General features: G+C 36.6%; 1 protein-coding gene across 3 annotated transcripts; it reads right to left on the bottom strand.

The window, feature by feature from the left end:
• Positions 1-1,127: 1,127 nt before the first annotated feature.
• Positions 1,128-12,841, bottom strand: LOC140879581 (exportin-T). 3 transcript variants are annotated; one of them, XM_073283345.1, is made up of 15 exons: positions 10,676-12,841; positions 10,466-10,555; positions 10,299-10,388; positions 10,028-10,123; positions 9,669-9,728; positions 9,141-9,203; positions 8,974-9,069; positions 8,137-8,304; positions 7,710-7,883; positions 7,526-7,591; positions 7,357-7,455; positions 2,613-2,759; positions 1,887-2,068; positions 1,741-1,790; positions 1,128-1,644 (listed from the first exon to the last, which is right to left on the bottom strand). In XM_073283345.1, the coding sequence occupies exons 1-13, from the start codon at positions 12,404-12,406 to the stop codon at positions 1,979-1,981; spliced, it is 2,970 nt and encodes a 989-aa protein (XP_073139446.1). In that variant the 5' UTR covers positions 12,407-12,841; the 3' UTR covers positions 1,128-1,644; positions 1,741-1,790; positions 1,887-1,978. The 3 variants fall into 3 exon arrangements, with proteins under 3 accessions (XP_073139446.1, XP_073139445.1, XP_073139447.1); XM_073283344.1 differs by having other exon boundaries at positions 1,128-1,641; XM_073283346.1 differs by having other exon boundaries at positions 1,128-1,641; positions 10,466-10,546.
• Positions 12,842-13,881: the final 1,040 nt, after the last annotated feature.

Below are 13,881 nucleotides of genomic sequence, written 5' to 3'. Positions count from 1 at the left end.
TAGTTTAATGTTTTCAAGTTGGGATTATTTCTTGATTGAGGGAACGAGACTAGGTTTCGAACGAGGTTAAGCAAATATTTCATGTTTATTTAATGTTAAAAGACATTATTTGCGACTAATGGACCGACTTCCAAGCCCATTAGTTGCAAACTGGGTAGGCGTCAAATTATTTCACCATTTTTCTTTTTTATCTGCTGCCTACTCCATCTTCCCTCTCCCTTCTCTAATTCAAATATTGCACAAGGAAGAAGAAAGACTCCCCAATCTCGTTTGTGCAAGGCTAAAATCACCACCAAAGTGTTGATTATCCCCAACCTACAACGATCAGGCAAGTTTTTAACGTTTTTGAAACCATCATTCGATATATATGTATTTTGATATGAAAATATGCATGTTGATGTGTATATGTATTTTTTTGCATAGATTTTTAAGAACATGATATAGATTCGTGAAACGTGAATTGTTCTTGATGTTTTGGTTTAAAATTTATTGAGATTTATGGCTTGAAATGTGTGAAAACTCAAAATTTTGGTGCATATATGATGTGCGCGATGTTTTGAAACAAACTTTTGAAATTTGGATCATTTTGATTCATTCTCTTCATGTTTTTGAAGCTTTTTCGAGTGTGTGCTCGTACTTTTCAACTTGAAAGTGCGTATTTTTCTCAAACGATGTCGAAGGAGAACGAAACGAAACTTTTAAAGTTGTTTTTCAATCAAGTCAAACCAGTGCCGACCTACCTGAAAACCCCAGGCAAATCGCCTTGCACTAGAGCGCGCAAAAACGTGCGCCCAAGCGCAAGCCGGCGTTAACATAAAAAAATATGATTTTTCATAAACCGTATCAGATTAAAAGACTCATCTCTCACATAATTAACCTGTAAAAATGTCTCAGAAAAGCTTTCGCGATAGATTAATCATTGACACGAACACGTCAAATCCCCTCTACGATCCTTCCATCGGTCATGAAATAAGTGAATGATGTGCTTATATCAAAAGGTAATCATAAGTGAATAATGGAAATTGTATATTTTCTGATTCACGCTTACAAATGTACGTGGAACTTATTCACCATATGCAAAATCATTTCTACAAGTATCCATGCACCAAAGGAGTGATGCTGAGCAATCAAAACTTGATATAAACAATACCGGGTCAAGAATCAATATTACTAGATGTACATAAATGGAGAATAGTCAAATCAGATTGATTGAATAAGACAGATTTCCCAGGAACACAAGATACAAAACAAACTGCATTCCAAGAAAACGTCTGAAGATCAACAAAAACAAGTTTTCGTTCTCAACACAACAAAATTGCTCTTATCCACACTTGTTCCCCTCGACTTGAAATCAATATATAAAGAGAGAAATGAAATTGAGCACGTGAGATAAATAATGGCACATCTCGGGAAAAACAAAACAAAAACTCCCATCACCATGAAGTGCAATTGGCCGAATCATAAGCTTCCCTGCAGATGCTTCACGGCGTCGATTAAATTACCTTTTATGGTAGATTGCTGTAAGACTCGTACTATAACGAGGCCATTTTCGCTGAAACTAGTTTTAAACGCACAGCACCAGCAATGAAAAACATGGAGAATATTTCGTTCTCAAAAGAATGAGATTCCGGATATTTACACCTGCTACGCAGATGTCATGAAACTTCATTATCCACTTGAACGATAAAACTTTGTTCAAGATTCTACAATCCACGGAAAGCATTATTTATATATGCATACCTTGTCCTGTTCGTTATAGGCCAGACAAATGGTATTTACAGGAAAGAAGCCTGCATTTTGGGAAATCAATGCTCCAACATAAGTGGCCTCTATCCATGCAAATACATTGGTTGTGAAAATTCATGTGGGAGCTAACTGGTACGAACCTTAAGATGAATTAAGAATGGGCAGCACAACTGGTTACAACATCGCAAAATTGACTTAACAAGGAGCTTAGAGCATAGATATGATCGCACGGTTATCTAAACACCAAGCTGCCATTTTGTTGGAGTCTCAACTTTTCAATGAGCGACTGGTAGAAGGATTTCAACTCCTTAACATCATATTCCTGATAATATGCACAAATTAAGAAATTGATGATGGGTGTACAAATATAATTGCAGCAACCCGTGCTTGTGATTTTACAGCCTCAATAATAACAGCCAAGAAATCTGAATCACATTTGTAGAATGCGTAACTATAGGAATTGCAAGGCACATTAGGTATCATAGAAGCCTAGGCATAAGATGATGTGTGCACTTTATTTAAGTGAAACATCCAAGGAGTCATTTAGTTAAGATATAAAAAAACTCCTTACAATTCCTTTACATATAATTCAACATGTATAGTCCGGATTACTAAACGATCGAAACAATAGTCAATAATCTAGAAGTAAAAATAAATTGCTTTTTTTTTTTGGTATTCAAATTTGGATTTGCTTATTTGCTATCCCTTATCCTCAAGGCACCTTGAAACTTAAAGTAAAATGAAGGTTGGGCCACTTTATTAAAGGACTTGTTTCGGGGGTATATAGTCCGAATCGTTAACGTTTGAGCCAATGTGCAAGCCAGGTGGGGTTTTAACAACTAAGTAGAAAGAGTTGAAATTTATACCTGCAGCTTTTTGTAGTACTGCTCGGCCAAGTCTCGAGGGCAATGCACATTTGATAAACCTTTTGAAACAAAATGAAGAAGGAAATCGTTGCCAAATGTATCATACATGACCTTTTGAGCCAACACAATTTCTCCAAACAAGACCAGCTGCCAAAGAAATCCAACAGAACAATAGGAGTCGGTGTGAAATTAGGCGGCCGAAAATTTTTATAGAAGATAAGATACTCAGTTAAGCAGCATACACTTTACCCACAAACAACTAAGCTGTAAGATAGCAAAAAAAGCATAGTTACAATATATTTTTGCACTCATCCTTTACACTTGAATTCTAAATTCAACTCATATCCAATGACATTCTAAGATAACAGTCTGGATCTACTTCACATATCAATGGACAAGCAAGGAACATTTCATGGATGAAACAGAATCACAAGATTCTAAATGAAAGTTGGCGACAACAAAATGTAACATTTAGTAGTAAATGTAATAAATCTAAAATATCTTAACCATTTTATAATTTTCAGTGCTACTAAAGTGGAATTATGTGGATGCCCCTATGGACAGATCCCATAAGGATTCTTTTTATAATTAAGATTGTGATTTCTGATTTCCTTGAGTTTAGGTTACATTTTTGTTTAGATAGGATTTTATTTCCTTGTTTGTAGGACTGGAATTATGGACAGTCACTAGCCTGTGGTGTCCTCATCCTCTATTTAATTTCCTGTATGCTTTGATTGAAATAAGATGAATTTTTCATCCCATTCTATATGGTACCAGAGCCGATGGTACAATACGGCATGGCAACCGATAAAAGCAGCAACAACTCCGAGGTCACTTCTTCTGCAGAGGATGCCATTCCTAACACCCATAGAAATTCAGAGTTCTGTGATACCCAGAGCTCTTACGTTTGCTTCCAATGTTCCAAAACAATTTTGGGGGATGACATTCTTACCACAGTCCACAAATTACTTGATCAATCGCATGCCTTCTTGAGTCCTTCACTTTCAAGCCCCAAATCAAGTCCTCTTAAAGAACTATCCAATACCCGACTCTTATCCACTCTTCCTCCTAAGATATTTGGGTGCTGCACTGTATATGTTCATGTATCTCAACATCTTCGGAGCAAACTTGATCCAAAAGCCACTAAATATATATTTCTTGGATACTCTTCAAACTAGAGAGGATATGAGTATTATTCTCCCATTACAAAGAAATTTTACATTACCATGGATGTGACTTTCTTCGAGAATCGGCCCTTCTATTCCAAAACTGATATTCAAGGGGAAAACTTTATCACTCGAGAAGAACATCAATTTTGGCCATCTCCTCATGATACCACACTGAGTGATTCAGCATCCACATTGTTATTCCAATGTTCTAAAAAGCGCTAGGCGGTAGGCGGGCGGTCACCTACCGCCTAGCGCCTAGACCGCTAGACGCTTAGGCGGTCGCCTAGGTTGCCCTAGACAGTTTTTTATTTTTTTAGCCTAAATATCCGATTATTCTTGTTCATCTTAATATTTCCCTATTAAATATCCAAATATTCAACACAATAACATCAAATTTAAAATGAGTTCAAAATTACATAAATAATAAAATATCACAAATTTTCCCTACTTATTATTATCCATAATTTTATCTACTTATTATTTTCCATAATTTTCTTATCTTCTCTTTGGAAACGACGTGGAGAGAGTTTTGGTGGAAGGGCAAATAAAAAATTTCGTCAGGTTTGTATTAAAAGCCCAAAAAAACCATGCCTAAACGCCAGGACCACCTAGGCTGGCCGACTAGCACTTTTTCTAGGCGGTCGGCCACCGCCTAGCGCGATTTTTAGAACACTGTGTTATTCCCATATTTCCAAACCAATTCACATACACTACCAAATTCTTCAACTTTACCATCACCACAGGATCTTAAGTCTCCCACCGAAACACTGCTCCGAGTTTATTCAAGAAGGCCAAAGCCCAACCAAGAGATAGAGCAGTCAATTCCTCCAAAGCAAAGTCAAAAATCTGACCCGGGTACAAATGACATTGGTAACTCTGAGAACCAACCTCCTCTTATAGATGATCTTGATATTCCTATTGCTCAAAGAAAAGGAGTTACGTCATGCACCCAACACCCCATATATCAAACTTTGTATCACATCATAAGTTGTTTCCAGGTTATCATGCTTTTGTGTCAAGTTTATCACACATAGAAACTCCCAAAAATATTCAGGAGGCACTTCGTCAACTAGAATGGAGAGAGGCTGTTAATGATGAAATTAGAGCTCTAGAAAAGAATGGAACCTGGATTCTCTCAGACCTACCAGAAGGAAAACACCTAGTGGGGTGTAAATGGATCTTCACAATTGAATACAAGGCAGATGGAAGTATAGATTGATACAAAGCAAGACTTGTAGCCAAGGGTTTTACGCAGACGTATAGTGTACATTATCAAGAAAACTTCGCTCCAATGGCAAAACTGAATACCATCAAAATCCTCCTGGCATTAGCTGCAAACCATGAATGGCCACTTCTTCAACTTGATGTCAAAAATATGTTTGCAGATGGAGTTCTTGAAGAGGATGTGCTTATGGAGATTCGCCCAGGACTTGAAAACAAATGGAGCTCTCAAATTCTTCTTTGGCATGGAAATTGCTCGAAAATGTAAAGGCATATCAGTTTCTCAAAGAAAGTATATTTTAAATCTTCTCAAAGAAACAGGAATGCTTGGTTGTAAACCCGCATACACACCAATGAATCCAGCTTGCATAATTGGGAAGAAGAAAAATTGTTCCCCTGTCGACAAAGGGAGATACCAACGCCTTGTGGGCAAACTCATTTATATATCCCACACCAGACCTGACATTGGATTTTCAGTAAGTGTAGCAAGTCGGTTTAAGAATGATCTTACATAAGAACATCTTGATGCAACTTATCGTATCCTTAGATACCTAAAGATGACTCCGGGAAAAGGATTGTACTTCAAGAAGGGAAACAACAAAACTCTATAGATATTTTCAAATGCTGATTGGGCATGTTCTCTAACAGATCGAAGATCGACAACTGGGTATTGTACCTATGTTTGGGGTAATCTAGTTACTTTGAGGAGTTTTGACTAAATGAGTAGAAGATTCTTTATGAAGGCTCCATAAGATTGTTATGTGATAACCAATCTGCTATCAGCATTGCAAAAAATCCCGTGCATCATGACAAAACAAAACACGTGGAGATTGATCGACATTTTATCAAAGAGAAAATTGAGAAAGGAATCGTTAAATTGGTTTATACACCAACTGGACTGTAAACAGCAAACATTTTCACAGAGGCTCTTCCAAGAAGCACATTTGAGAACCTTACTCCCAAGCTGGGAATGATCAACATATATCTCCCAGCTTGAGGGGTAGTGTGGAATTATGTGGCTGCCCCTATGGGCAGATCCCATAAGGATATTTTTAAAAAAAAATAAAGATTGTGATTTCCGATATCCTTAAGGTTATATTATTGGTTAGACAGAATTTTATTTGTTTGTAGGACTGGAAATATGGAGAGTCACCAGCCTGTGGTGTCCTCATCCTCTATTTAATTTCCTGTTCGCTTTGATAGAAAGAAGATGAATTTTTCATCTCATTCTATAACTAACAACCATTTGGAATACCACTTGTCATCATTAATCTATTAAACAGATCATTACAAAGATTTCGATTACAATAGATGTCATCGTGTCAAAACCACTTTTCCCAAGAGCTTGACCAGTTGAGAAAGATAATTTGAACTGGCATCAAACCAAAAGGTCACATGTTTAAAACCCATAGAATGCAATCCTCATTATTTCTATGTTCAACTTAAGTAACCTTTGTTGCCTAATACCCTTTAAATATTCATTTTGGACACTTATTTCCCAATATCTGGTCACAGAGGGGATATTAAAGTATAAATTATTGTTCAGACATCTGTCATGAGCTCTTGTGCTATAAAAGAACAATTTCAGCATATGTCTTAGCTCAATTTATCATCAAAACATAGCACTACATATGTTGAATCACGTAAGTTGGATAGGCAGGCAATTGAATGGGTAACAAATCAGATATCTGTTTCATGAGGCCGCATCCTCTAATTCATCGATTCAAAAATAGTCCAATTTAATCTGGGAGCTCCATTAACATTAAATATTAATTTATAAATTCAAAGATCAACCAGAGGAAAAAAAAAAAGAGTAATATCTTAACACACTTTTATACTGTTACAAAAATAAAAGATGTCTAGTTCTTGCAGGCATTAAGATCATGGACTTGGACCTAACCCTACCCAAAAACTAGCTCAAAGAAGTTGGATTGTCCAAGTCTATAAGTACAACTCCCAAAGACTTAATTCAACCAATGTGGAACATCTAACACACACACCTCATGTTCAGCCATTCAGAGATGAACATCTGGAGCTTGAAGTTTGTAAGATATCAGCAGGTGGCCCATTAGGACAGTCCAACTCATAACGGCGAGTCTGAACTCTCATACCATGTTACATATGAGAGCAAAAGATTGAATATGAGGTGTTCATCGAAAAACTCTGATTTGAAAATATGAGATCTATTTTATATGCCTAGTTTATAGTAACCGCTATCTAACTACTCAACAACTCTATTAACTTCTAATTGTTGACTTTTAACATGACATACGTATATCTAATAGAAACATACAATAACGGAAGTTATTGCCACAAAAACAAACAATTTATTCTAATCCCAGCCATTAACTTACAGTATTCGCATCGCGAAACTCAAAGGATTTGTCAAGCACACTCAGCAAACAGCAATTTGTTGCAAAGGCATCGATTATGAAACTCTGGAAACCAGGCACCTGAAAAATAGTTTTCTTTAGTACCCTGAGAAACCGTCCCAGCTGTAATTGTACTCCAACAGTAAGATACCTTCTCTTTGTCATAAGAACCAGTACACCAATCTTTGATTAGCCTGACAATTATCTGAACACATGCCTGTATAATGTGCAGATCGAGATTTTAGCAGTCTCCAAACAACCACATGATTTAGTAGTAAATCTCAAATCACAAAATTCCTAAGATTTTGAGGTTTTGAAAAACATAGCAAACACACCTTTTTTATCAGAATATCCTTGTGATTACAGCATGTGTATAGCAGCAATTGCATCATTAAGTCCAAGTATCCACTACTTTTTGGAGAAAGAAAAACTGATGAGAGATCATGCATAGCAATCACATGGAGGAATGTAAAAAATGTTCTCTGAAGATCTTGCAATTCTCGGATTTCCTGAAAATCAAGTTATAATCAGAAAATTTTAAAACAGTAATAGATGGTCGATGTAAAAATCGCGGTACAAAAAATGAAGCTAAAAAGGGCATGACTAGATAAACATCCCTTGTGTCATAATCAACATATCCTATTTCATTATATATAAGAGCACTAGTATCCTCAAAATTCTTGGTTCTTGCGGAGAAGTTCAGTTAAAAAGAGTCTATTTTCAATTAAACAGCTGAAGGAAACTTCCAAAAAGTTCACATACCTCAGTACATCCACCGACAGGTCCTGATAAAACATCAGTTCTCGGGAGAATATTGAATGCCCTACCAGCAATAACAGGATAGACTTCTTCCAATATGCCACAAACCCCAATCTTAAATTTGCAGATGAGCTGATTAAGCAATACAAGAAAACCCACCAGTTCCTTTGGCTGCACATTGTCATTAGAAAAATCAACACCTCAACTTTCTAACCCAAACAATGGAAGAAAGAGAAGCTGATAAGTAGAAAACACTTGAAATCGCTATGGGGTATGTTGTGACAATCACTACTAAATGAGAGTAACTACTGAAGTCCACTCTCCCCACTCCTAACCTCAAGTCAAGAGGCACCTGATAAATAGTACCAAGAAACTATACTAATATATAACACAACGCAAAACAAATGTCTACATCACCATACTCTAGTTGATAAGATGTTATTCACATTATAAGGTGGGAATCAGAAAGTCGCGACCAAAAGCATAATAACAGGACATAGAATACAAGCAACAGCATACTCCATCCTCACAAGGTATTCAATAAATTCTCATACAGATTGCAAAGCAATGAAGAATTATCAATAAAAAAAGACTCATCACACACTTTCAACACGAATGTTGTTTTATCCGAAGCCCAAACACAACAACATTTACGGAAATGAAGAAAAAAGGGATAAAAAAGAATAATCACAGCCAGTAACAATACAAAGAGTAACACACCCTCAATCCACTTAATTACTATATCAGTTCAAACACTAGAAAATCATTAAAGCCGAGAGATATGACAGATTTAAATGAAATTATATCCAAAAAAAGAGAGAAAGAAAGGAATCTATATACCTCGCTTTCTGGAAGCAACTGTTCCAGTGCCTTTGGAAGATAAGGGAATACAGAAACTCCCAAGGTGTCCACCATACGGTGAATGAAAGGTGTAACCTGTAAAAGGAGACTCCCATTTAGACGATATATTTTATCCAATTATTAACGAAAATATCCCAAATTCTTACCTTACACCGCAGAGTTTCAACTTTTGGGAAGATGACAAGTACTTGCAGAAGAATATCCAATGTCTGTATAAAATACAATTTTAAATAATAATTAAAAAAAGAGCTTAAGAGGGCATAATAAGGACCAATACAAACTCTCAACTATTATGAATATTTAACAAAGATGGCTAAAGTCAGATTCACCATTTCATCAAATTTCATATGAACCAGTGGACAGAAACAATATTTATCATTCTTTGTTTTGAGCAGAAGTATGTAACCATTATTTAAAAAATTAAGAGTAATCGACAAAAATAGGAGAGGAAGAAGCTGAACAAGCAATTTGTGGGGGAGGCACAGTATATGGGCTGTGGGAGTGCACGTGGATGAGGAGGGGGACCAAGTCTAATTGCTGATGATTAAAGCTATTGCATCGATTAACTTGATAGAGTTATAAAGGCAAAGGAGTAAACTGATAGTGGCCAACATGCATACTACTTAAGAAACTTAAATAATCCATAATTTGACAAAGTCAAAACTTGCACTAACCTGCTTGAACAAAAGACCGATAGATGGGCGACTCATAGTAACGAGGCGTTCACTAAATCCCTGAATCATACAAATTCCAAGTGTCCATAAATGCAAATGAAACACAGGTAAAATCGGATACATAGAAAAAGGAAGACAACAGCGCAAAGGAAACCACCAGTATCAACACTGTACTTGTTTTCCAATAAAAACAACCAAAGGCAATAACAAAATTCTTCTCCATTTCATAATATCACTCAGTTACTTGTGTTTCACCAAATAAATGATATAAAAGCATGTGAAATGACAATCATGGAAAGAAAACAAAAACAAATAAACCGCACAGTGTATCATTGTAAGCATGGAAGGACAAGAAATACCTTGCTAATAGCATTAATTGCCATAATTATTTGCTGGACGTTTCCTACATATGAAAGAGATTCTTCGGATTTGGCATTGGAGAGGGCGACCTCAACCTGAACAAGCATCCAAATTTCAGCTTAATCATTTTTATCCTAAAGTTCCAATGTCATTGCCAGTCTTACACCAAGGCAAAGATGAGAGTAAATTCAGCACCAAATCATTTCTATTCAAGGGCAATGGAAGTTAAAGGCAGTTTAAAAAACATCAATACATTCACTGAAACTTGACCTGGTGACAAAGTGGAGTAAGCAGTGAAGAAAGATATTCCAATTGTTTTTCTGGTGATACATTTTCCATCCCAATCAACAAACCAATCGCCTGCAGAGACCAATAAATACAGAAACATTAACTCTTGATTATGCAAATTATTGTTAAAAAGCAAATTTCAAAATTGCCTCGAAGATATGGCTTCCATCTTCAGCCCCTGAGGATGGCTTCAATGAATTGTTCAGTCCTGTAAATTGGGCCACTGTGTCCTGTAGACTCTGACATTTGATATGAATAAGCCAGATGAGCCAAAAAAATTAGTATAACACAGCAGTTGTATTGAAATTGTCCGTGACAGTTATTCCAAAACTGCAGAAAACATTATCAATGATTTATACCTGCAAGATTGTCTCAATGTAAGGGACGAGCTTTGCTTTAAGCAATTTCACACACCTCATGAAAAGATAGCTCGCTCTTCGACTAACATTGACATTTGGATGATGTATACCTCTCTCGTCAAGAAAGGCACCCAAAGCCATCAGTATATATTGATTGTTCTCCTGCACAAACTTCATATATCTTGTAATTGTTTCCAAATACACAAGTGCCACAGGCCTGTTTAAATGACAGGGAAATCTTGTCGATAAAAGCATCGGGACCAATTCTCCTAGAACACCATTACCAGTTCTCAATGCATCGTCGTTTAATGATTCTCCGAGTGCAAAAAACAATGAAAGAGCTGCTTCCACTTCTTCAGCATTTCTATCTTCAGAGGATGAAACAGCTTGATCCAATGAGTTTCTGATAAACATATGGGTGACATCAGGTGCAACACGGCCTATAATGCGAAACAATACAAATATATCCTTCCGAAACTCCACCATCCTATCTTCTTCTTCCCTCCCAATCTTGTCCAATATGTCCAGATTATTTCGATACATAGGATCAAACTGAATCAATGACCGGATCACTTCCAATATCTTTCCTAAGTGAAGCAGCTGTGTCTCTGTCAATGTTGAACGGCTCTTCATTGTACCAACATAACATGACAGAAACTGCACAATGCTGAAAGCTGAATCAACTTCACAATTCTGCATGACATAAAAAACTGAGGGTAAAACCCCATTCAGGAGATCCAATGAAACCTCCTTGCCATCCTCTGTTCTCAAGAGTTTAAAACATTCTAAAACCTCAGAGGCATATCCCGTGAGCAAAGAAGTTAAACTGGACACAAACTCCGAGTCACTATCATCCACTGCTAATCCAAAAACCCTTGATATTTGAAGGCTCTGCAGAAGGGCAAGCTTTGGTTTGGGATCCATCCTTTTTGAAACAATGGCAAGAACAACACCAGCAGCAGAAGCACGTAGCTGATCCGGCAATCCATCAACCAGCATCAATTCAAACAACAATCGGGTAAATGCATCATTTGCAATCAACCCAATGTCAATCCACAAAACATACCTCTTCATTGAATCCAAAACACTAGAACACAACTCAGTGTCCATATTCTTATACATTGAAACAATATCATACCAAGCCCCTACGATTTGAGGCACACATTGAGCCCTCATTGCATCCTTGATCCTTCCAGACACCGCCACCTCTTCACCACTCCGTGGATAGTCGAAACTTATTATTTCATCATCCAGGGCAGTCAAAATGCGACAAAACATATCAATGACTACCGTTCCTTTACTTAAATTTGGCAAGAAATCAATAAAAACAGATGGCCAAATTAATGGGTACTCAAAGTAGATTAATGTCACAACAACCTGAGCCAACTTATTCCTAACAAAGGGCGGCCCCCCTAATAGTCTCGTACAATTATTACCATCGCCACTGACAGTCTCATTACATGCCATTGAAAACACAGATTTTCTAATGAAAGACTTCTCCTCAGGGCTCATGGATAAATATTTAATCTGAAGCACCTCATGGAGGCACTGCAAACACCAAAACTGAACTTGAACCAGCTTAGAAAAACATAATTTCTCCACACATATGCTACAAATTGATGGGGTCTCCTTAATTTGCTGAATAAAGGCAATAGCTTGTGATTTTAGCACCGAATCAACGCCACCGGATTCATCAAAACATATTAAAATTGCCTTTTCCAGGTCATCCATCACACTCCCTAAACCCTAAACCCTACCAAAAAAAAAATAACAAAATAAACAAATCACTCAAAACACTCTCTGGGTTGCGCGCTTCACCGAAATTGAACAATGGACAAATAGAAGACAATCAATTCCCTACTTCTTCACTAAAGTTTTATTCGAATGGAATCTGATCGAATACACAAATCTCCGCAAAAACCAAAGAGAAACCAACTGAGATTTGGCTAGCGATTCAACCGCATGCAATAGGAATCGAAAAGCTTTAGTTTATCCGATGACAGCAAATTGGCAGTTAGGGTTTCCCAGTGTAAGGATTCGTTGATGAATGCAAGTAGAACGTAGAGGTGCGTCTGTATCTGTATATATAAAGAGAGACGCAAACAGAGATCAATGGGTTTTATAACTGTACAGAAGCTGGAGGGGGGTGGTGGGGTGTGGGTAAGAGGGAAGGCCCTCTCTCAATAGCTCTTATTTTTATCAATCCATACCCAAATTCAAATTTGACATTGTCCTAACTCCCTACTCATAAGATTCTTTGCAATAACTTCCTAGTACCACAAAACTTGAATATTTAATTGTTTAATTCTTGTACTGGATTTATGCTTTTTTATGCTTAAAATCTAAAGACTTTATGCTAAAATCTGAAGATTTTGTGCTTATTCATGGTACAAAGAATTATCCGTAAAAATGGTATCAGAGTCTTAGGTTAAGTATTCAGACATAATATTATTCGATAATTCATGCTTTTCTTTGTTGAGGAGAAGATTTTTTTTTTTAAAAAAAGATGACTTCAAAAGAAGGTTTGAATCAAGAGGATTTTATTCATATGAAATCCTATAAACAAGTTAATCTATTCACAAGATTACTTACAACAGGTTGTGATTAATTCTCTTAATTTTGAAGAGATAAAGAAAAATGATTTCTAACTCTCAATTTTTAGAGATTACCCCAGATTTCTCTAAATTCTCCGGAGATCTTAGAGAAATTCAAAAGACGGTACAATATTACAGCAATCAGCTGTATGAAATACCTTGACAAATTGAAGAAGTCCTTAAGAAACAAGAAGAAATTCTTGGAAACCTAAAAGATCTTCAAAATAAAATCATAAATCTAGAACACACTTCGGGTTCTAGAAAAAGAAATACAGGAGGAAGGTTACCACTCTCATTTGGTACCGAACTTTTGTTACATCAGAAAGGTAAAACCAAAATGGTCCAAAAACCGTTAACCAATGATGAAATGATGATTAATCTTATAAAAGCAGTATCAGAGAAAAATACTATCTCATGACTACTTTAGAAAGATTAAATCTCGAGGATCTACAAGATCTTGCGGATTCTTTTGCGAATCTCAAAGTAGTAGATCTAAAAATGAATTCCCCTGAGGGTGAACAACCCATAGGGAATCCCCCAAGATATGTGGTTAAAACAGAAGAACCACATAGTGAGTTCCAGGTTGGAGAAAATTCATATCCAGCAGGAACC

Source organism: Henckelia pumila, chromosome 2 (assembly GCF_033568475.1).
Source record: "Henckelia pumila isolate YLH828 chromosome 2, ASM3356847v2, whole genome shotgun sequence".
NCBI lineage: Eukaryota > Viridiplantae > Streptophyta > Magnoliopsida > Lamiales > Gesneriaceae > Henckelia > Henckelia pumila.
This window is presented reverse-complemented; position numbering and strand designations above follow the sequence as displayed.

Coding starts and splice junctions, on each gene's coding strand:
- LOC140879581 (XM_073283345.1), bottom strand. CDS start 12,406: ATGGATGACCTGGAAAAGGCAATTTTAATATGTTTTGATGAATCCGGT. Junction 10,556..10,675: donor ACATTGAGACAATCTTGCAG/GTATAAATCATT, acceptor ATCAAATGTCAG/AGTCTACAGGACACAGTGGC. Junction 7,884..8,136: donor CTGTCGGTGGATGTACTGAG/GTATGTGAACTT, acceptor CTTGATTTTCAG/GAAATCCGAGAATTGCAAGA.